A 25,000-nucleotide genomic window follows, 5' to 3' on the forward strand; every position below is an offset into this window, starting at 1 on the left:
AAATGGTATTTTAAACTGGATGTGCTGCTGGTAGTTCAGTGCACGATGGAAATGCACACAAATGACTTTGCTTTTATCAATGACACCATTAGGTAACTTTAAAAAAAAAAAACATTGCCGTTCAGAATTGAATTAGCATAATTTTTACCACTCCCATGATGCTTTTAGTTCTATAAACCGGTGAAAACTCCGCACAGCAGGCTCATGCAGGTGTGTCCTAAATTTCGCTTGCTTGATGTTTATTTCCGGTAAGCGTCAGCGCAACGTCATAGGACTACATTGTTTATTCGGACAAGATGACTCTTTATCGTTCGTTAAAAAAATTGACGGCATTAAAAGGGGGTTGGATTAATCCCATTAATAACGCGTTTTTCTGACACCTCTAATATATATATGTAGCTGCATTGTGTCTTTTTAGAACTGGAGAAAGCTTATGACAGAGTGCCCAGAGAGGAACTATGGTTCTGTATGAGGAAGTCCGGAGTAGCAGAGAAGTACGTTCAAGTTGTACAGGACATGTATGAGGACCGTAAGACAGTGGGGAGGTGTGCTGTAGGTGTAACGGAGGAGTTCAAGGTGGAGGTGGGACTACATCAGGGATCAGCTTTGAGTCCCTTCTTGTTCGCTATGGTAATGGACAGGTTCACAGACGAGGTTAGACAGGAATCTCATGGACCATGATGTTTGCAGATGACATTGTGATATGTAGTGAGAGCAGGGAACGGGTGGAGGAGAAGCTGGAGGTGTGGAGGTTTGCCCTGGAAAGGAGGGGAATGAAGATAAGCCGTAGCAAGACGGAGTTTCTGTGTGTAAATGAGAGGGACCCAAGAGGAAGCGTGAGCTTACAGGGAGAAGAGACCAAGAAGGTGGAGGAGTTTAAGTATCTAGGGTCAACAGTCCAGAGCAATGGAGAGTATGGAAAAGAAGTGAAGAAGCGTGTGCAGGCTGGCTGGAATGGGTGGAGAAAAGTATCAGGTGTGATGTGCGATAGAAGAGTTTCAGCTAAAATGAAAGGAAAGATTCATAGAACTGTGGTGAGACCAGCGATGTTGTCTGGTCTGGAGACAGTACCACAGAAGGACAGACAGGAGGCACAGCTGGACGTGGCAGAGATGAAGATACTGAGGTTCTCTTTGGGAGTGACCAAAATGGATAAGATCAGGAATGAGTACATCAGAGGGACGGCAAATGTTAGGGGCTTTGGAGATAAAGTCAGAGAGGCCAGACTGAGATGGTTTGGACATGTCCAGAGAAGAGATAGAGTATATTGGCAGAAGGATGCTGAGTTTCCAAGTGCCAGGCAAGAGGTCTAGAGGAAGACCAAAGAGGAGGTTTATGGATGTAGTTAAAGAGGACATGAAAGTAGTTGGCGTGAGAACAGTGGCTGCAGAGGACAAGGTTCGATGGAGGCTGTGGCGACCACTGAAGGGAAAAGCCAGAAGGAAAAGAAGAAGATATATATATATACGATAAATGTCTGTCATTGCTTTTCACTGACACTTTGAGAAACTCTTGCAATGTCAGTTTTTTAGTTAATAAACCTTGGCATTATGTGTATTCATCTTTGAAGATGCATAACTCACATATGAGAGCATCAAAATTCAAACGAAAATAAAGGTTTTTTTTGCACCTCCAGTTCATTGATGGCCGTCTGGAGCTATTAAACTCTGGTAAAGGTTTCAGTGACATCTTTGAGGAGGAGATCGACAATGGCAATTATGCAGGTGAGCTAGTATTTATGTATCATCGTGATTTTGAGTTATGAATCGGCTGGCCGATTAAATCGGCCATTTATGGCCCTTCACACGACGGCCAAGGTAATCGGCCAAATGACTGATGTTTGTCAATTGTTTGTACTTTGATCTTCTCTAGCCATTTACCATAGTTGTACAACCCCAATTTCACTGGTTGAGACGTGTAAAATGTAAATAAAAACAAAACACCATTATTTGCAAATCATCTTCTACCTATATTTAATATTCTACAAAGACAATATATTGAAAGGGACACTTGATTCTGCTGAACATTGTCATTTATATGCTCTTAAAAATTACATCAGTACTAAAATCTGTACATGTGACTTTCATGAGTGCTCTGCCTAACTAACTGGGCGCATTTCACTGTGTATGTTAGCACCCTCTGTTGGCAAAGTTTGAGAGCACAGAGCACTGAACTAACTGGGAACCATACTTTGCATTGTGTGAGCACCCTCTGTTGGTAACAGTTTGAGACCACAGCTGCTTGACCAGAAACCAGTATGTATGTGCGGGAGAGAGCTGGATTAAAAAAGCACCTGTCCACAATGTTGTAATCTGTTTTATCAAAAATGTTATTACAAGCAAGAAACATCACAGGTTAGATTAACCTTTACACACCAGACACTGCCCAAAAATTAAAAAAAAAAAGCGCACCACTCATGACGTCTCTCTAACCAGCCATCTGACTGGCTGAGGCTGAAGCACTACCAGAATGCTTTGTAGGATTTGTGATATGAATGGCACGAGCGATACGTTTGTGTTAATTGTATTTTTTTGGGGGGCGGGGGCGGTGAATGGCATGAGAGATACATGTTTTGCGTTAAATGTATTTCTTCATTCCTTGTTTTGGTTGTTTCATTGTTTGCTTGTATGTTGTTCAGTTGTTGATGGGTGATTGTTTTGGTTTTGATGTATAACAGTGACTACTTTGAGTGAGTTGTGGTGACTAGTGGAATGCCTACTCTGGCATTGTGTGATCATGTACTGTGAAGTTAATGTATTTGCTTTCACTGATGTTCAAGCTGTCACAGAAGCTGGCATCATACTTGATGGGCTTTGGCAGTGCCACTGGGAATGTGCCGAGAGGAAAGATGAACCTGCCGTGTTGGAACGAGGACTTACATGTTGTGGATGATGACTGATGGATGATGATTAAAAAAAGAAAACGCTGCCTTTTTCAAAACATACACTATCATGCATATTAGCTTATGTTTTAGTGTGTATGCATGAAGATTTATAAGGTATATTTTGTCGTGCCTGCGTCCAATAATACTATGTATATGTTAAATATTCCCGCAACTGAGACTGTGTTCTTTAATACGGTGCGTTCTATGGTCGTGAAAATACAGTACTAGAACAAACTAGGGCTGGGGGATATGACCTCAAATCGATATCGCGATAAATTGAGAAATTTCACCTCAATAACGATAAATGCACAAATTCTCCCCATGTGGACCAAAATCCGAATAAATGCAGGAAATGCATATTTACTGCTTTATTTAATTTACCAACTGGTACACATTACTTTCGATGAAAAATAAAAGTACAAAAATCATTTGTATCAACATTCCAAATAGCTTACTTTGCATGACTTGAACAATGTCACAAAGAACCGGAGAAAAAGGCTACCTCTCGCAAAATATTTTCCTGCAAATAGATTGGGCCAAGTTGCTGTAATGCCAGGTGCAAAGGCCTAGATTTGTGTAAAGGTCTCTTGTAAACAATATAAATAATGCCAAGTGCAAAGGAGCGAGTGTGGCCTGTAAACAAAAGGCTAAATAAAATGAAAAAAAAAAATCAGTGCAAGCCAAATAAACAAGTGTGCATCATCAGGAAAATGTGCCGTCTTGAGTACTTTGGTGGGCAGTTGCCACTTGTCATCTATGTAATGCACACTGTCAGGTTTAAAAAGGTCCTGACGCCTTCTTAGACTGAATTAAATGCAGAGAACCAGAGGAATAACCAGGGAAGGTTTTGTCTTTTCTCCATCGCGGATGGGAGGAGAAGTCAGGAGGTGAAGTAGGCGTCTTGCCAGTTCAATCTCCCGCACTCTCACTGACTTCTTTGCCCAACCCTTTGGACTTTTATTCAGAGGAAAACGAAACTTATGGAAAGTGAAACTTAAACAAGCGTGTGGGTGTGCCAGTTGTGCGCATGTGTGCTGAAGCAATGATGTGCGCGTCTGTGAGTGTGTGTGTAATTATCATTGATACAAATAGTGTATAAAAATATGATTAAAAATACACAAACTATTTACATACTCTCACACACAGTCAGGCTCAAACAAGGATCCACGTTGCGACTCGACCACAAGTCGGATCTAGATCTAAAATGCTTGACATGTCTAAGCTCCCGTCCCGATGTTGTCCATCTTGGGAAGTGCAGTTTGCGAAAAGTATTTTGTACCTCTTGTCGGCTACTTTCATGAGGAGTTAAAATCCCGTGCGCTCCACTGGAGCTAGAGGAGCTATATCTTTAGCGATGTGCTCGGCTATAGCGTCCACCTCTTAAGACTTTCTTTCGTATGATGTCGGCTCCGTTATGGGCTGTTGTCACTTGTCGAACCTTGCTTCGCTTTTAGCTCATGTTCCAAGTCAACAGCATGGTTGTGTTGTAGGCGCTGTTTTGGGTGCTTACGACGCACTTTGTAGTTTGTGTTCTTTTGCTCAAACATCGTCTTTATGGAGCCCAAAACATTTCCAAACGACAGATGTCAAATTTCTTTTCGCGACGAGCGCAACAGGAACAACTTCAACGAACGTTACTTTGTCTTTAGCCGTGTCAGCCGCTTCTTGATTTGAATCGCCAGCCACCATCGTGTCGTCATTTTTCTTTCTTGTTCAGATGAGTGCAGTCTCGTTTTAAAGGGGCATGAACATAGCCGCGGACTGAAAATACTTTTTTTTTTTTGGGGGGGGGGGGGGGGGGGGACACAGAATTTACCGACATGGGCAAAATTATGTCGGTTATTGTAATAAATTTCAGTAATGGTAAATTTTCGGTTTATCATCCAGCCCTAGAACGAACACAACAATTCATCACTGCTTTTGTTCATTTGTACTACACCGTATGGAAAGCGCTTTTTATGCACTATACCAATAAAATTGTGTTGTATTGGATTAGCATTCTTTTCTGTTGATAGATTGCATATATCTGTATACTATTATTGCAACAATAATCACACCATTGCATCTGAGTTATTTTGAGTCGAAAATGATTCCACACCATTAAGTATTGCATCATAGTGACACAAAACTGCATTTAGTCACCCATGACTTGCATAGGCTTGATTACTACCTATAAATTGTACCTAATAATCACCAGTCAACAGTCGTCCCATGCTTGTCAGCAGACAGTCAAGAAGTCTAGGAAAATGTCAGAAGACCTCAGAAAGAGAGAAGCATTGAGACGGACAATGGTATGTAGCCAATGCAGGTTCAATTTGATGTAAAGAAAAATACTGTTGCATCACTGGTGCAGAATTGGAGCCGCCATGTGACCACCACGAACCGCCGAAGAACAGGGTGTCCCTTCAAGATCACGACAAAAGGCAAGAAGAAACTGTTCAGGGAAGTCAGAGCAAACCTCTCCGTTAACTCTTAAAGACCTGAACGAGTCTCTCCTGTGACTCATGTACACAAGTCCACAATATCCAACACTTTACACAAGGAAAGGTCTCTATGGGCATGTTGCAAAGAAGAAGCTATACCTGAAGAAAAAAACATCTCAAGGCTTTTTTGCAGTATGCTACCACTCAACTGGAAGATCCCCACCGAAGTGGGAAAGATTCATCTGGTCAGATTAAATGAATGAGGAACTTATTAGGAGGGGTGTCTCGATCTGATAATGTATATCGGATCTGATTCAGATATCAGCCAAAAAAACAGTATCTGATTTTTACCTCCATGTCAGGTTTAAAATGCACTGACACCTTTCTTAGACTGAAAATAACTTACTAAAGGTGGCAGAAAACCAGAGCAAACCAGTTAAAGCTTGGTTTTTGACCGTTCGCGAAAGGGGAGAGCGAGCCAGGAGGAAGCAAGCGTCTTGCTTCGTTCAATCTCTCGCACTCTCTCTCACTCGCTCACCCCCCGCAGGGCCTTTTTATTCAAGTGGCTCATACCTTAGCAGACAATGGGGGTCTGTCTCCAGGGAGACAGGAAAGCAGGCATAAATCACGTGTGAACATTTCAATATGCCTAGTGAAAAATAACAAAACTGTCTCCGCGCAGAGCTTGTCCCTGGGGTGACATGATGAAGGCCCCTTTGCCTTGTTGCAGGAAGAGACAGCCGTCTTTACCTCCCGGATCTTCGTGTGTGGTGTGTGTGTGTGCACGTGTGAGGGCAGGGGCAAGAAGTCCATGTGTTTTACGTTTCAGTGTCCAGTTCAAGTTCGTCATTCTCGACATCAATCAAGTTGTAATGGTACATTTGGGCAACAAACATGTGGTTAACCATCGTCTTTGTCATAAAAATAATGCAAAATGAACAGACTACACATAAAAAAATGAAAACTATAATTATCCCGATATATTGTGTCTTTCAAATTCTTCATAGTGGTCATAACATCAATAATTGTTTAATTTTTATTAAAAACTTAAATGCAGTAATGTTCTCCAATCAAGGCTGAAATTCATTAATTTCCAAACAATATCTAATCTTTTTTGTTCTGTGGCTTCAACATTAGTATCTGTGGCTGGTTGTGTGGTTCTGATGTGCGTGTGGTCCGAGATTGTGACTCTGGTGGAGACCCTTTTTAAGGGACTTGCGTAGCGAGGCATTTTCTTGAACTTCTCGATGGTTCAGCAGGAAACCGGTGAAGCTTGCACTGCGACTGGTGGATCCAGCCGCCACCTTTGCTGCCGTCTGGGTCACTGCCATCATCTGGCGAGGGCCATCTCAGCATTCACTTGTCCCAACGAAGTCGTTTCAACACCTTTAAGAAGAGTTGGTCTCCCACACGGATGTGATTTCTCTGTGGATCAGAACACACTGACCAGTAATTGTCTTTGCATCTTTTTCGGTCAAACATGTTTCCCATGTGGACTGGGACCGATGTGCCAGTCGCTGGTGGTTCTGATGAACCTGAGAGTCTGTGTGAGGCCATATAGGATTTCAAAAGGGGATAGTGTCCTTCCTTCGGCTGGCACTATCCTCATTGCTAGGATTGAAACACAGTCTGGCCATTGTCTTAATATTGTCTGGCCTTAACAGTTCCATTAGTACGTACCACAAGTCCTGCAGACTGTATGCACAATGACGCTTTGAGTCAATTTTGCAACAACTGTCCCACTTGTTACAACATCATTCACAAAATGCATCATTTTCACTTTAAATCACTTCTTGAAATTCCAAATGTCAGGATAATTTGATTACGCAACACTTTTTCCAACTGTTTTAGCATCAGCATATGTTGTCGGAAACAACTTAACCCATTTTTAAAACATATTAATTACAACCAAACAATATTGCATCTCAAACAAATAACATTTTGTCTAAAAAAATTTTTTTTTTTTTTTTTTGTTGAAAAGTCTGTATGTGGGAACAATTTCATATCACACTTCCCCTCTCTTGACACATGGCTATGCTCGTGTGTCACTCTTGTTACTTTTCCAATCAATGAATTAGGCACCCAGGATTTGCCATCTGCCAATTTGCTGATCCTGTCCTCAGCAATGTTTGCACCTTTGTTCTCCCAATGTGTGCGTTCAATTAGTGGTGCCTTTTTCCCCTGGCGTGAGACCAAATTGTCAAGTTGATTTGCTGCGCGTGTGTGTGTGTGTGTTCATTTCCCTTTTATTAGTGCTGTGCCAACCTTGAGGTCATGACTTGGGCAGCAGCCTTGCTGCATTGTCAGCGCAGCAGTATTCAATTGTAATTGTATCATTTTCTGTTAAGAGAATTTTGCATTTACAAATGACTATTTAGACGTGCTTCATGCAGATTTCTTTTCCTGTTGTGGTTTAAAAGCCCTTGTTTGCCCAATGTCGACAGAACACATGAACATTTATCTTGACTGTCAGTCCACATTGTAACCATACAACTCATACAAGATGGGAAACCCCAAATTTTGATTAGCTCACACCCGCCTACGCTCTTCCTGCTTATCCTAACAATTTCTCTCTTACAAGTTATCTGTTGGTATCACACTGCTAATACTCCCATCGCATAAAAGTCAGTGTGATTTCAACCTGTGACCTTGGTTCTCAAACACTTTTACTTCTTATCAGTCTGGAATGTGCACCTCGTCTGTGTCTGTGTACAAGTCTGATTTTCTCCAGTCGGAAGAAAAAAAAGTGTTCATAAGGTCAAGTCGCGGTTTGGCGATAATTTGGACGGCTCCACAGTCGTGTGGGCGACTTCTAGATGGTGCGGGGAAAAAGAATGACGCTGGCTGAGCGCACCACACCTTCAGTGTAATGTGTCCCTGTGACAATTAGGTCGCCGTGCAATGTGAATGTGGTGGAAAAAGGAATGTCATTTTTTTTTTGATTCCTTAAAGCAGCAGTGAAGGCTCTTGATCACACTCTGACGTGGTTCTCGCCACGGAATCGAATTGTTGTGACTAATATGCAAATGAATTCACTTTGCCCTGGTTCCTGCAGTAACCCAGGCTAATGAAGTCATTTTTTGCAGTCACTGTTTGCTCAAATGGCTCATAATAATTTGGTAGTGCGTTAAGATGCTTTGTCGATACAATCCTGCAGTGTATCTTCACAAGGTCCAACATACACAACCCATTTTATGGCCATGACGATATTGTTGCTCCTAAGATTACCAAGGCTTGCTGGACCTCCCCAACACATAAATTACAGCCCTGAGAGGCACTGGGCCTCAACTTTATCTACGAAGGGTCAGGGATTTAAAAGGGGTCACCGAGGCATCCCAAGGAAGGTGTTTACAGAAAAGTGGTCTGGCAATATCTTTTTTTTTTCTCTTCTTTTTGCTTATCACTGACAATGCGCCCTTTTAAAGTTTTGACGTTTGTTTAAATTCGCCCTTGCTTATTGATTCTGATATTAAAGTCCAATTGTCAGTGTATCACGGCCTAATAAGTAAAATGCACGTTGATGTAGAACTCCTTCTACACACACCTTTTATGTTTGTTTTTTTATGTCACGTGATCCTCCGTTGCTATCACCACTCGTCCTGAAAAGTTACTGTTTATAACAAACTTTCTGCTTCCTCCTTTTTTTTTTTTCCTTCTCCTTCTGCTCAACACGTTCATGCTTTTTGTGTATAATTTAGAATTTTCTCTTCCATTTGACAAGTTGGCCAATTTGAATTAGGGTGTTTTATTTGAAAAGCCTGTAATTCTCTTTTTCCTTTTCACCTAATCACAAATTTCTTATCACAAAAGTGAACATTTTAATTCTATTTTATTTCCTATTTTTGTAATCTTGTGACTCATTTCACTTCAACCAGTTCTACCTTAAAGTGGACAAGTACACATCAATGTTATTTGTAGTTTCTAATTTCTTCTCTGCTTTAATGAAAATTATAGCCCTTCTAGTCAAATTTTTCCCTGTGTCATTTCTATCTCTGCATTTCATTCCATTTCTGGTCTACCTTAATACAAACACCATCAACTGAAATATGAAATATAAAATATTTATTTCTTCAATTCACCAAAAAGCAGAATCTAATTCCTATCCTCCTCTCATTCAAATGACACCTTCTTTAATCACTAAACTCTCTCTCTGACCTCCTTCTCCTCACTTGGGACCTCTTCACAGAGCTGTTCTTCAACACACTCATGATTTACGACCACACCTCCTCTTTGCCTCTTGCAAAGGTTTCTCATGCTCACTTTCAAAAGCTTCATTCAATTGTTAAGTTTTCATAACACCTACTTCTCCCTTTCTGAAGTATGCAATTAAGTAAAAACCATCATCAGAATGATATACCTTATCTGTTGGATCATGTAGGTATAAAGTGTGTCATCACTAATCTTTTTCTGTAAATTAATCACCTCCCCACAACTTGGGTTCTCATTGTTCTGTAAAAATAAAACTTAGTTCAATTCATGCAACCAACTCAGTGTCCTTCTGGGTACTTCAACCACACAGGTTCTAATTCTGTTACTCTATACAGTTTTCCACTTGCAAATCTGACTATGACACCTTTCTCACTTGCCCTATCATTTGGAATGGATTTATTATAAGCAATACTACATGCACCAGTGTCACATAAAAAGGTAATTGGTGACCCATTACCAATACGGTTATTTCAGCTCAGTTATTTCATCAAAGGCCAATATTAGTAGTATATTAATAGTATTTCGCCTGTTTGCTCCTCTTCTAACTCCTCTTTGTCGTCTGTTCCCGTCGTAAAAGTCATTTTATTTTATTTTAACATTAGACATTAGAAATCCCTTTATTGTCATTGTACTCAAGTGTGCAACGAGATTAGATTAGAGGTTTTTAGATCAATTCAATTCAATCAACCAATTAGATCAAATTGGAATAAATGTCTTTTCCCCTTCATTGATTTCTTTTTGTAAATTTTTGAATTATTTTCCTCAATAAGATCTCATCACTCCTAAGTAGCCTTTTGCTCGTTACTAATCATTGATTCCATTTTATCTTTACTTCATCAATCCTTTTACCACAATTCCAACCACTTTTATCACTCTCCCTGACATTTAGACACACAGACAGACACACACCCATATACACGGGCCCACGAAACGACACACACAGTTCTCAACACTGAACAACTACAGACAAGAAGAACATGTTAGTAATAACAGCAACACAATCTATCCTTATCTTTGGCCAATAATAAGTCCTTCAATTCAACTAATATCTCTCTATTGACCTTTATTTATGCCAATGGATCCCAAAGCCACTATTTATTCAATTAAATAACTCCTAAATTTATATATGCGCAGATTTCTCTATCTCTTTAGAGTTCTTCTTTGTCTTGTCTATGATTATTAATTTTGGCGGTACTGTATAGTACTTTTGTGAGTGTTTAACTAACCTCCGAATTTATATTAAATTTATTTAATTTTCCATTTAACCTAAATCTTTAATTTATTTTATTAAGATCCTCTTTTTTTTTTTTTTTTTTCTCTTCACATGCGTCCAATCCTTACACTGCAGCATATTTCTGGGTTATATTTTACTACCTAATATCCCCATTTTAGAAAATTTGGTGACTTTTCACATTCCTTTCCTTTGCTCATTTTGTTTTCATCCTTTTTTTTTCTGTTTCTCACTGCTTCGAAATTCGCCGGATCTTTCAGACGTGGCTTCATATATTTGGCTGTATATTTCTTCACTCTCCAGAAATTGGCAACAATCCGGGTCATACCCGTTAATAAACTTCACATCTGAATTTGCTTTCAACTCTATGGCCACGTTTTGACCCATTTTCCATTGTTGTCTGAAGTCCGCTATCTTTACTCACGCACACACAATTCCCCACACTATCACCGCTGCTCATCACACACAGCTGCACAGCCCCTCATACACACACACACACTTCTCAGTCAAACGAGCAGTCTGCTTACCAAAGAAATTCAAATAAAAACCACCGAAAATAATGCCTTATTATTCCCTAAATTTAATGTGAAATTGTGAGTAGACCTTCTCGGGGTTTCTTTCCGGACCGAGGAACGTTTAATTTGCTTGGAAACCTTGTTTCCCTGCTCTAGGCTGTCTTATCTTTTTTCTTCTCTTCCATTTGCTCAGTTTCTCAACGAGTTATGGCCCAATTCGCTACCTTTGACACCGAGGAACACTACTCAATTTGTTCACCGTGCTATCTGTGTCTCTTCAATTTGCTCAGTTTCTCAACGAGTTGTGGCCCAATTCGCTACCAATTTTTTTTGTTTTTTTTCAATGAGTTATGGCCTAATTCGCTACTGATTCTTTTTATATAACTCCTTGGACTAGCACGATGCAGTTTATTTTAACCGTACTGACTAAACGGTTGAGGCCCGGCCTCCGCGCGCTCTGTCTCACTCACCTCTTTCACTCCCCTTCCAATTGTTTTAACATTTTGAAATTTTAAAATGGTGGTACAAAATAATTTGATAAACAATACCTGGTTTCCCCTGGATCAGCCTTGTCCGATAGGGAACCGACATCGGGCGGACGGCCGAAGCGGAGTTCGGAGACTTTGCTTCCTCAATGGAGAAGCGCTGGCGCCAGTTTGCGGTGTCCGATGTCTCGCGACGGTCGCCGTCCGGATGTGGCTCCCGGGTGATCGGCACCAAATAAATGTCAGGTTTAAAATGCCCTGACGCCTTTCTTAGACTGAAAATAACTTACTAAAGGTGGCAGAAAACCAGAGCAAACCAGTTAAAGCTTTATTTTTGACCGTTCGCGAAAGGGGAGAGCGAGACAGGAGGAAGCAAGCGTCTTGCTTAGTTCAATCTCTCGCACTCTCTCTCACTCGCTCACCCCCCGCAGGGCCTTTTTATTCAAGTGGCTCATACCTTAGCAGACAATGGGAGTCTGTCTCCAGGGAGACAGGAAAGCAGGCATAAATCACGTGTGAAGGTCAGTCAGGAATTCACGCTGAAGCAAGGAAATCGAAACTTAAAGAAAAGCGTAAGTGTGTACGTGTGTGCTAAAGCAATAATGTGAGTGTCTGTGTGTGTGTGTTAAAACAACAACGTGTCTGTGTGTGTGTGTGTGTGTGTTAAACATTAATGATACAGGCAGTGTATAAAAACATGATTATAAATACACAAACATATCCTCAGCCCATCTTACACTCCATCCAAAATGTCCGATAATAGCACTCATAGATGAGCAGTCCATTCGAGAATTCGTCCCTGTTCTTGTATCCAGCAGGTCGTGAGGTCGTGCATGGCCCATGTGATCAAAACAACCATTCATGTAAGGAAATACATCTACCGGCGTTATATCTTCAGGATACAAAAAAAAGAAAAAAAAAAACTTTAACTGGATTACATTACTGTTGCAGAAAAGGTCGGTCGGTCTTTGTTTTAGTAAATAAAAGTTCACTTGGAATTTTCTGGCTGCAACACTGTTCAAAAACGCTGGGACAGGGTCGTGTTTACAGCTGTGTTACATCACCTTTTCTTTGAACAAGATTAAAAAAATATTTAGGGGCTGAGGTCAGTAATGGTTTACGCTTTGTAATTGGAATTATTTCCCATTCTTGATTGATGTACATCTCAAGCTGGTCAAGTGACAGTCATAATCAAGTTTTGTTTTGGTATTGTTGGAGAGTGTCCATGAAAAAGACATTGTTTGGATGGCAGCATATGTTTTCCCAAAACCTGAATGTACCTTTCAGCATTAATCGTGCCTTCACATATGTGTAAGTTACCCATGATATTGGCACTAACACAGCCCCATACCATTACATGCTGGCTTTTGAACTTTGCAAATATGCAGGTGTCGATTATATTTTCGATTTGTAATATCACCAATCACCATTGCATTGTCTGCGTGCAAACATGTCCTAGTTGATCTTACAATGGGTCTTATACTGCCCTATACAACAGCGTGAGTCGGCCTGATATTTATTGCGGATTTGGAGTGATGTGCAAGACAAACATAGCACCTCAATAATATTAAAAACTTTGAGTGAGTTGATTTGTGTTAAAAAAAAAAAAAAGTTAGTCCTTGCACCTAAGCTTGGTTTATAGAACAGCAGTTATGTCGTTCCTTTTATGGTAATTTTTGTGAAAGACAACCCTTGGTACTGGGGGGAAAAATGTGTTTATTTTGTTGTTTGCTTCAAACACGATGTTGTTTGGATAGGATAGTGTGTTTTTATAGTTGCATTGTAAAATGGATTATCGCAAAAAACAATATAATAAGAGCGCTTATTGTGCACGTATGCACGGATTTTGTCCAAATTTAAAAAAGCATTTTTTGTTATTCATCTGGTTTTGAAGTCGTAGGTCCTATGTGGCCCCCAAGTTGCACTGATGGGAAATTGCGTCCCACCCCCATCTTTTATTTCCATCCATTATCCAAGCCGCTTTTCCTCACTAGGGTCACTAGGCATGCTTGAGCCTATCCAAGCTGTCTTTTGGCAGTAGGCGGGGTACACCCTTGACTGATTGCCAGTCAATCGCAGGGCACACAAAGACCAACAACCATCTGCACTTACAAACACACCTAATGACAATTTAGAGGGTCCAATCAACCTACCATGCATGTTTTTGAAATGTGGGAGGAAACCAGAGTAAAACCGTGCAGACATGGGGATAGCATGCAAACAGCATAAAGGAAGGCCATACCGGAACCGAACCCTGCACGTCTAAACTGTGAGGCCATCATGATAACCAGTCGGCCGCTGTGCTGCCATCCCTGATTTAAATTTAAGAAAAGAGAAGAACTACTAAGTTTGGTACCGGGTACTAAATTAGGTAGATTCAATATTAGGTGAGCAACAACGCATGAGATATTAAACTGGTTAAGTAACAGCCAGAATACAGAAGTATTGTGTGTAAAATTATAGTCTTTAGTATTTCCATAGCAAATAAGATGCCAATTACAACTTGAATACCTGATCATTCACATTTGCGTTTGTGTACATGTTGAAGACGCAATGAGTAAAATTGTCAGAAAAAGCTACTCAAAACCGCAATATATGCTTCCAGCCAGTGTAAAATCATCTATTTTTTTAAAAAATATTCTCACTTATTGTCTTAACTTAAATTGCTCAAATGTCTGGGGTCTCTGATGTTGTATTATATTAGATAAGCCTGGGCGGCATTTTGCTTTGCATGGTGGAGTTTTAACTTGAAATCTTTACAAATTGTGGTAAATGAGAGTGGTTTTCTGAAGTGTTCTTGAAGTGTTTCTTAAGTATTCAAGGTCACGGTCATTAAGTGTTGGTTTTAGTCGTTGCACGATATACACCTTTAAGTGGCGAGATTCCTCTAGATTCTCTTCTTAGTTTGATGCTATTATGGACCGTAGGTGATGAAATCCCTAAATTCCTTGCAAATGTGTGTTGAGTAACTTACCGTATTTCCACGGCCAAAAGACGCGCCGTATCAAAGGGCGCAGCGTCAGTCGCAGGTGCTATTTCTGTATTTAACACACACCCACACACACCCACTAGCCCTATTGCACATTGAGGTGGTGACACCATGAGGCTAGCACGCGCACGCCAGCCCACGCATGCTAGGTTGTATTCAGAGACAAGCACCTTTGCCAATAGCAGCACGACATAGGCTGTCGGAGCTCGCATGACAACAAAGCAAATCAATAATGTCAGGGGTGGGAAGTCACTAGTCACCACACTCCGTAGAGTGACAGTTTTAAATCAAAACCAAAACTATCACTGAACAGCATACAAGCAAACAATGAAACAAACAAATACAATTAACACAAAACATGCATTTCTCATGCCATTCATATTACAAAAAGAAATAAAAACACAAAAAGAGTACTGAGGCATTCTGGGAGCCTATCAGCCTCAGCCAATCAGTTGGTTAGAGAGATGTGAGTGGTGTGCTTTGGGCAGTTTTTTTTTCAGTCTGTTGTCTAAACCTGTGATGTTAATTGTTTGCAATAACATGAATGATAAGACAGACTACGATATCGTGGACAGCTGCCCTTTTGGCCAGCTTTCTCCCGCACATACCTAGTGGTCTGTTCTAATTAATTGTGTGAAACCATCAACAGATGAAGTATTCACAGAATTTAGTTGTCACAGTCAAGACTTCGCACAGTAGTCTCAGACTTAAACCATTAGGGTGTGCTAACATGCACTCTGAAATGCTCAATGGGGGATCAGACCTGTTGCTTGAGTGAATAGCATGTGTATTAGATCTATGGGTCTCACAAGACGCATCGCAGTACAGGGGGCTTCGTCAGTATTTGGGAAGATTTGGGACTTCAAAGTGCGCCTTATGTTCATGAAAATACGCTTCTCAAATTGTTGGACTATTTGCTCACACTGTTCTAGAACAACTCTTTGCTGGTGAAAATGATGTAATTTTTACATGCAAGCTCTAAGTGCCAAAGTTAATGTCAATGAAGAGTCCCTTTCAGGTCAATCAAGTGAACCTTTCAAAACTAAAATGGTGTAATTTAGTTTTTTCATTTTATCAATGTTTGATGAGTTTGTTACAAAGATTGCATTTGGCATGCAAGTATTGACAAACCTCACTTGCAAACCTCACTTGCATTCCACTTGTAAACCATAAACCTGTGACTTTTCTGCTCTACATTAGAAAATATGGTTTCTGAAGGGAAATTCAATGTAATTTAAAATTATTATTGTACTCATTCAGGTTGAGTACTGAATATTTGTCCACATTTCATAAGTCATCGCAGAGTCTCTTAAATATGTCCACTGAGAAATGTAAAGACCCTTACAATCTATCAATTGTCTCCACAGGAAACGATACATCATACCACCAGTGGCTAATTACGGTGAAGGTGGGTAAAATCAGACAGAATTTTACGTTGAAGTCTAGAAAACATGCCGATTGATCAAACAAGTTGTTCAAAATGGTGGTGGAAGTGGGAATAAACATTACCATTAAAAAAGCACCTCAGTAAACCTCATTTCACAGTCAATACATTCAAGTCTGTTTGTGGGTTGTGCCTCTTCCGTTCCTATATGTGTCACATTTTTTCAAATAACTAAGCGAGAGACAAGATGTTCTGTAATACAATTTAGCCACTCAACAAATTCCCCATATAAAAGGAGCTTCAGTTGTTGCACATTCTAGTAAGCTCGTGGAACGCTTGGTAGTATTGCAAAAGTTAATTTTTTCAGCAAGATTGTTCAAAGTTCAGTTAAATTCTTTTTATGAACTTGTTCAATTCATAGTTTTTGTTAAAAGAAATTAAGTTCGTCATTCATTTATATGATTGTTTGTTACAATCAGCTATTAACCTAAAAATACTGACCTTTCTCCATTGTTGCCACTCGTTCAGTCCTCGTAGGCACCTGCAAGTTTCACCTTACAATCTGAAGAAGGCAAACTTGTTTGAATGCTTGTTTTTTAAATATAATACAATGCAATACTAGTGCATTTCACAACATCTGCAGTGAGGAATTAAGGACTGTAGTCTTAAACCTGCACGCACAAATACAATCGAGGGTAGGAATCAGGCTAAGGTGGGAAATGAATAACAATTACTAAACCCTTCTCTCGTCTTCAGGGTACCGTAAAAAATGCACACGCACGTACACAGACGCAGACGCACGCACAAGCACACACACACGCACTATCTTGAGAATGTTTTTTGGGGTAATTTCTTTCAATAAATCTCACCACCAAAGGAAAACTAATTTCTTGCAAAACTGACATTTTGGGAAAAATACGAAAAAATATCACAAAATTAAAAAAAAAAAAATCAAGATGCGTAGGTGACGCACCATGTGCAGTGAGGTATTTATTCACCCCAGCTCAAAAGGAGCACACACAAAGCCACAGTTGTCTTTTTACACCTTCACAGCAGCGGCCACAGTCATTATCTCTACATGTAAAACCCACACTGGTGAAGAATGGTCCAAATATATTTTTTATTGTGTTCCATATATCCTGGGAAAACATGTCCACGGTACAGTTCATATCTTACAAGTAAAGCTGTAATTCCCTTTAAACTTAGACTTCCTTTTATGGTATTTTTCAAAAACACAATAGTAAATTTGGCAACAAAATTTCCTACAGCTCAGAATACAATAAAACAAACAAAAAACACGAAATCAAAGTCTGAAAAAAGGAACATTATTCAGGACGGGGAGTTGGTGGATTGGGCAGGGAGATTGAGGCGTGGCCAATGTAAGTGAGAATATTTTCCAGTCACAGGTTTTCCTCCCTCCCTCATAGATGCCTTTTCAGACATGGCGGCGTGGCTCATTGGTAGAGTGGATGTTTCCAAACCTAGAGGTTGTGGGTTCAATGCCAAGCAATTGTGACCATGTCTAAGGATCCTTGAGCAAGATACTACTTCCCCCATTTGCTCCTGATGGTATGTCATCAGTAGGTAGATGAGGTAATAGTGTGAAGCTCTTTGAGTACCATAGGTAGTAAAGCGCTATACAAGTGACAACCCATAGCCCATGCCTTTTCAGACCTTTCTTTTGGGGCTTACTTTCTTTTACATAACAAAAGCTCGTCTTATCCCGGACACACGCCACAATGTAGAACGTCCAAATGGCCCATCTCTGAGATCTTTAAGAAATGAAGGTGGCTTGGCAAACTTCAAATGGAAGTTTTTATCATTGTATTTGAGAATTTAATTTCTTCTTGTCAATCTTACTAAAAGGCCAGATTTGTGCAGTGTGGACTAATAGCTGTCCTAAAGTCAGATTCACCCACCTTAGCTGTGGATATCTGCAGTTTATCCAGTGACCATGGCCGTTTTGGGTGCATCTCTGATCAGTGCTTTTTTTAGTTTAGTTGAAAGTTTAGAGGGTCGTGGTAGGTTTGCGGTGGTTTGTTACGCTCTCCATTTCATAATGATTTATCCAACACTACTCCCTGAGATTTTTTAAAGCCTTTCAAATCTTTTTATTTTTTTAATCCTGCTTTAAACTTCTCTGCAACTTTATCCCGGACCTAACTGGTGTTCTTTGGTCCTCATAATGCTTTTTGCTTCCAAATATTCTTTTAACAGACCTCTGGGACCATCACTGAGCAGGTGCACGCATACTTTGGCTAGATTACACACAGGTGGACTTTGTTTATTATCATCATCAGTCATTTAGGTAAACACTGGATCATTTCAAAATCATGAGGGAACTTCTGGAGTGAGTTAGCTGCACAGACAGTAAAAGGCCAGAATAATATTGCATGCCCCACTTTTAATTTTTTTATTTAAAGATAAGATAAAGATAAAGATGTCCTTTAATATTCCCACAATGGGGAAATTTGCAGTGTTACAGCAGCAAAGATATAGATCACACAGAGGCGCGACGTAATGTAGCCGTTAATGTATAACATGAGCTGCAGACATTCATAAAAAGCATACAAATATACACAGTATTTACATATATACACAAATCCCCATGTATATACACACTTACATTCCAAACACAATACAAGTGTAAGGAAACACTCCTAATGTCCATCCATGGTACAGAGGGGAAATAAATAAAAACGCTGCAATGATAACAAAATACTGAATGATAGAAAATACTGCAATGATAAAAATACTGCAATGATAAAAGTATCGTGATGTAAAAGTACTGCAATGATAAAAGAAAATACTGCAATGATAGAAAATACTGCAATGATAAAAATACTGCAATGATAAAAGTATCGTGATGTAAAAGTACTGCAATGATAAAAGAAAATACTGCAATGATAGAAAATACTGCAATGATAGAAAAAAACTGTAGCAATAAAAATACTGCTATGGTAAAAGTGTCATTGTAAAAGTACTGCAATGATAAAAAAAATACTGCAATGATAGAAAGTACTGCAATGATAACAATACTGTAATGGTAAACAAAATACAGCATTGGTCACTATTTAAGTACAGCATTGGATAAAGCACAGTAGTAGTGTGTATTGCATCCTAGGACTGCACAATTGCACTAATGCCAGCCTGTTTGTAGGCCTGACCTAATGTTCTTGTTAAAAAGTCTGACAGCAGCCGGCAGGACGGAGCAGCGAAATCTCTCTTTTGTACAGCGAGGGTGTAACAGTCTACCACTGAAGGAGCTGTGGAGTGTTCTAAGAGTGTCATTGAGTAGGTGGGCTGGGTTGTCCAGCAGAGCTGGCCCTCCTCACTAGCTTGTCCAGTATGTTTTTGTTCCAGCCCGAGATGCCTCCTGCCCTGGAGACCACTCCATAGAAAATGACAGATGAAACCTCAGAGTCATAGAAGTTTCTGACGAGTGTCCTCTGAATGCCAAAGGACCTCAGCCTCCTGAGTAGGAAGAGTCTGCTCTGGCCCTTCTTATAGAAAGTGTATGTGTTGTCACTCCAGTCCAGTTTATTGTTCAGATGAACACCCAGGTACTTGTAAGTTGAGACCCTCTCAACGTCTGTTCCGTGGATAGTCACTGGTGCAGGTGGAGTGTGCCGACGCTTGCAGAAATCCACCACCACGTCTTTGGATTTCCCAGTGTTGATTTGGAGGCGGTTCTGCTGACACCAGTCCACAAAACCCTGAGTAACCCCTCTGTACTCCCGATCGTCTCCGTCAGTGATGAGGCCAACAATCGCAGCGTTATCAGAGAACTTCTACAGGTGACAGGTAGAGGAATTGTAATTGTAGACTGAGGTGTAGAGGGTGAACAGGAAGGGAGCCAGAACAGTTCCCTGCGGCGCTCCCGTGCTGCAGAGGAGCATGACAGACACACACTCCTGGGTTCTCACGTACTGTGGCCGGTTTGTGAAGCAGTCGTGCATCCATGTGGCGAGGTGGTGGGCCACTCCCACCTGCTCTAGCTTGTCTCCCAATAGGGTGGGCTGGATGGTGTTGAAAGCACTGGAGCAGGTGTGGGAAAACTACGGCCCGGGTGCCACATGCGGCCCGTTAAACGTTTTAATCTGGCCCGCCGAACTTGAAAAGAAATTAAATGAATAAACCTTGTTAATGTGTTGTTTTCTAAATACTGTGGTTTTTCAAAGACATATATATTGTTGTAATGCTTTTGTTCACTTTCATTTAAAATTAAATGTATTTTGTTTTCTCTGATGAGGTGAGGTTACCAAAACACTCCATCCATCTGCTCCGGGTCCGGCCCCTCTGTCAAGTTTTAGAACCCATTGTGGCCCGCCAATCAAAAAGTTTGCCCACCCCTGCACTGGAGAAATCAAAGAACATGATCCTCACAGTGCTCCCCGCCTTCTCCAGGTGGGAGAGTGAAGTGTGGAGCAGGTAGATGATAGGATCATCCGTACTGATGCCAGGCTGGTATGCAAACTAGGGTAGGTCCAGATGGACAAGGACCAGTCTCTCCAGGATCTTCATCAGATGAGACGTCAGCGCCACTGCTCTGAAGTTGTTGAGCTCCTTCGGATGGGGGATCTTTGGAACCGGAACCAGGCAGGATGTTTTCCACAGCTGGGGGACTCTGCTCAGCTTCCGGTTCAGGTTGAACATATGCTGCCTTCCTCGCCTTCATCTTCCTCAGCTGGTTTTTCACCTGAGATTTTGTGAGGAGCAGAGCTGAGCAGGAGGATGTGGTGGTTGTCTGATGTGGCTGGGAACTGAAGCCTGTGGGGGGAGGAGGGGAGAGAAGAAAGGAGGGAGAGAGGGGAGTGAAGAGGAGTGAGAGAGGGGCAGGGAGGGTCTCGTTCGAAGCAGCAGGAGGGGTTGGTGGGGGCTGCAGCAGGGGAAACTGAGCGGAGGCAGGCATCTGATCAAACCGATTGGAAAATAGGTTCAACTCATTTGCCCACTGAAGGTCCTCCCCCCCTTCTGGGTCTTTGGTTTTCCGTGGCCTGAGATGGTCTTCAGGCCCCTCCAGACATCCCAGGCATTATTACGCTGCAGCTGTTCCTCCTGTAGGACTGTTTCCCCTCTCTGATCCTCCTTCTCAGCTGACGTTGCACTCTCTTCAGCTCCTCCTTGTCGCCTGACACAAAAGCCCTCTTTTTCTCCTTCAGGAGAGCTTTAATGTCCGCTGTGATCCAGGGTTTATTGTTGGAGAAACATCTTACTGTACTATTTGTATTAAGTTCATTTTGTCTTCTTATTATTTATATTTGACTGATTCATTTATAGCCGACAATTTCGTTTTTGGTTATTTTTTTACCTGAAATGTTTCGGCGAGTCTTTCGCCTTCTTCAGAGTGTCACATGATGGTGTTTTGTGGCCCGTCTTTATCAGCTGATGTTCCATGAGGGCGTGACTTACCTGACAAAAAAATGACTGGCATGTCACGCCCCCCGCTGTCCGTTGTCAGGGATATGACGTGCCTGCACTGACAGGAAGACACAAAACAGGTGTACATCTCAGACTGATGACAAACTCATTTCTTTGACATCCGTTCACTCCTCCAAGATGCTGCTCCAGGTGGTAGACACCCCAAAAAATACCACATGAGGATTTCATTTTAGCAACAGAACTAGCATGTGAAAAAATACAAAACGCAGGGCAAAAAGCCGCACTACGCAATGAGTTGCAGGTATATTAAAAACGGCCAAACCACCACCCATCAATTTTACCAAACAGGAAGCAATAGCCATGAAAACACTATCAAAAAATAAAGACATCACAATCCTCCCAGCAGATAAAGGCAGAACCACAGTAATCATGGACACGGACAAATACGAACAACAGATGCATCAGCTTCTGCACGACGAAGCCTACGAAGAATTAAAGAAAGACCCAACAGAAGACAAGAAAAATAAACTCAAAGCACTACTCAAACCATTAATCAACAAAAATAAAATTGATAGGCAGTCATACAACCACTTGTCACCTACAGCAAACAACATCCTCAGAATCTACGGCACCCCAAAAATCCATAAACCAGGCACACCCTTCCATCCAATGTTAGCCAGCATAGGATCGGTTACATATAATCTGTCAAAAGCACTCACAGAAATAATAAAAGCACGACTGTGACTCAAAGACCACCACTGCAAGAACTTGCACCAACTTGCCACAGAACTCACCAACATAAAAGTACAAAAAGACGAAATGTTCATTTCTCACAACGTCATTAGACTGTTCACCAAAACACCCACACAAGCCACCATTCAAATAGTACAGGACAGGTTAAAAGCGGACAAGACACTCAAAAAACGCACAAATCTAACAGTACAGATCTTCACCCAACTACTCAATTTCATCGCCACATCAACATACTTCAGATTCAGGAACACCATATACCGGCAGGAAGAAAGCTTTGCCATGGGAGACCCACTCTCTGCCATCCTGTGTGGATTTTTCATGGAGGACCTCGAACAAAAGGCACTTTTAACAGCACCGGACAAATTCAAACCATCTCTATGGAAACGCTAAGTGGATGACGTTCTGGAAAAAATCTAAACAGGACACACACAACACCTTACCGACCACCTCAACTCCATAGACACCATAGGCAGCATTAAATTAACACACGAAGAGGAAACGGACCAATCCATAGCCTTTCTGGACTTGAACATATATCACACGGACAACGGAGACATCAAAATAAAAGTACACAGAAAGCCCACACACACCGACCAATACCTCCTTTGGACATCAGAACACCCCACTATTCATAAGTTATCAGTTGTCAGAACGCTACACGAACGCACTACAATAATCACAGACCCGGAGGACAGAACACAGAAGGAAAAACATATAGAACACGCCTTAAAAAGTGGCCAGTATCCACAGTGGACCATAACAAAAGGGGGAGGTCAGGTCTAAAACAAAAATAACACAACACAGGTGAGGAAGAAAAAACAAACAAACAAACAAGAGCACAGAGGAATGGTAACGTTGCCGTACTTAAGAGGAATTACGGAACGTATCCAAAGAGCAATGAGAAAATACAATATCAACACACCGGTCAAACCACACACAACTCTCCGCCAAATACTGGTACACCCAAAAGACAGAATACACCCAGAAAACAAATGCAACTCCATTTACGAAATTCCATGCAAATCATGCAATAAAACATACATTGGGGAGACAGGAAGGAGTTTAAACATAAGAAAGAAAGAACACAAGACAGAGTGCGAGAGGGAGACGGTAATAAGACAAGAGCAATAAAAGAACAAGCACAACAGGAACATTACAAATCAGCCATCACCGACCACTGCAAAAGGGAAAACCACATCATGGACTGGGAGAAGGCCTGGGTCATCCGCACCAAAGAGAACAAACACCAGCGCTGGATCCGCAAACGAGGCACGAAAACCATGAACAGGGACGAGGGAGCCTTTATCCTCTCTACCACCTGGAGCAGCATCTTGGAGGAGTGAACGGACAGCGGGGGGCGTGTCTTGCCTGTCATTTTTTTGACACGTAAGTCACACCCTCATGGAACATCAGCGGATAAAGACGGGTCACAAGACAACATTATGTTACACTCCGAAGAAGGTGAAAGACTCACAGAAACATGTCAGTTAAAAAATTTACCGAAAACGAAATTGTCTGCTATAAATGAATCAGTCAAATATAAATCTTACTGTCCTGGTGGGTATGGTGTTCTCCATGCAGAAATTAATATAGTCTGTAATTGTGTCTGTTGGACCATTAATGTCATACCTGTGGGCTTCGCTGAATACCTCCCACACAGTCCTTTAAGGCCTTCAGACCATCTCTGAACTGTGCGTGTCACAGCTGGCTGCCTGCGGACCAGAGTTTTGTACACAGGCAGGAGAGCAACCAAGTCGTGATCAGCTTTGCCCAGCAGTGTGTACTCCTCCTTGGTGTTGGCATAGAAAAGGTCCAATATTTTGTCTCTCGTGTGGTATTTAAAAAATTATTTATTTATACTATTATTTTTTACTTGGAGCACAATTGGTGGGCCATTCCCAGAACGCCTTTTTAGGAAGGCGTACAAGCTCCATATGCCTGAACCCATACGCTTGCCCAGCTGGTACCTGTTGACTACATCCGGAGTCCCTCTGGCCAAAAAGGAGCGACCTTCCTTAGCTTGACAGCATCCCTTACCGCTGGTGTTCACAAAATTGCTTGTGGATTTCTGCCTTGACACCGGCCACCATACTGAAACGTCAACAATGGACATGCGGAACATGGTCCCCTCAAATCACCTCCCTCTCGATATGCTCAGTGTTCTGTTGGAGATGGATGTTGAAGCTCGTTCTGGAAGACGTTGCCAGCAGAACTAATGAATACGATTGGGTCTGTCAGGTTGGACTGACATCCTCCCCTCCATCGGAGCCAACACACCACTAGGTGTATGATCAGTTGAAAGCGCTATCATCCACTGCACATACTGTAATTCAAAGTCTATGGACTGTTCAAATGTACCTTGTATAATGAAAACGTTTTGAATTTTTACCATAGAATACTTACAATGGTGTGTTTCTAATCCTTTACACAAGTAAATCACCAATTTCTTTAAAAATGAAAACTTGTACTAAAACTAACTAAACTAAAAAACTAAAACTAAGTTTTTGAAAAAAAACTCAAATAAAATTTAATAAGGCCGCCCCGAAAACTAATTAAAACATTTAAAAAACAAAACTCAAAACAAAATAAAAACTGACTATAATTAAAATACCAAAACACCAATAACCCTGCATGCAACACATACAGATGTCTTAAGTCTGTTTCAAATTTACATGCTGATTTTTGTTTTTGTTATTGATGTAGATGCACTTGACCAGAGCCCTGAGTAACTGTAATGTCATTTTC

The 25,000-nt window shown here is 41.1% G+C and overlaps 1 protein-coding gene across 3 annotated transcripts in view; it reads left to right on the forward strand.

Moving 5' to 3' along the window:
* dennd1a (DENN/MADD domain containing 1A) overlaps positions 1 to 25,000 on the forward strand; it is a 184,997-nt gene that overhangs the window by 114,996 nt on the left and 45,001 nt on the right. For all 3 annotated transcript variants that reach the window (XM_088282175.1, XM_088282176.1, XM_088282177.1), the window contains 2 exons: positions 1,637 to 1,724; positions 16,104 to 16,144. In XM_088282175.1, coding sequence (XP_088138301.1) covers positions 1,637 to 1,724; positions 16,104 to 16,144 — 129 coding nt within the window. The remainder of the gene's footprint in view (positions 1 to 1,636; positions 1,725 to 16,103; positions 16,145 to 25,000) is intronic.

This window comes from Idiotropiscis lumnitzeri, chromosome 18, assembly GCF_059441095.1.
Source record: "Idiotropiscis lumnitzeri isolate Australia: NSW breed Sydney's pygmy pipehorse chromosome 18, RoL_Ilum_1.0, whole genome shotgun sequence".
In the NCBI taxonomy this organism is placed as follows: Eukaryota; Metazoa; Chordata; class Actinopteri; order Syngnathiformes; family Syngnathidae; genus Idiotropiscis; species Idiotropiscis lumnitzeri.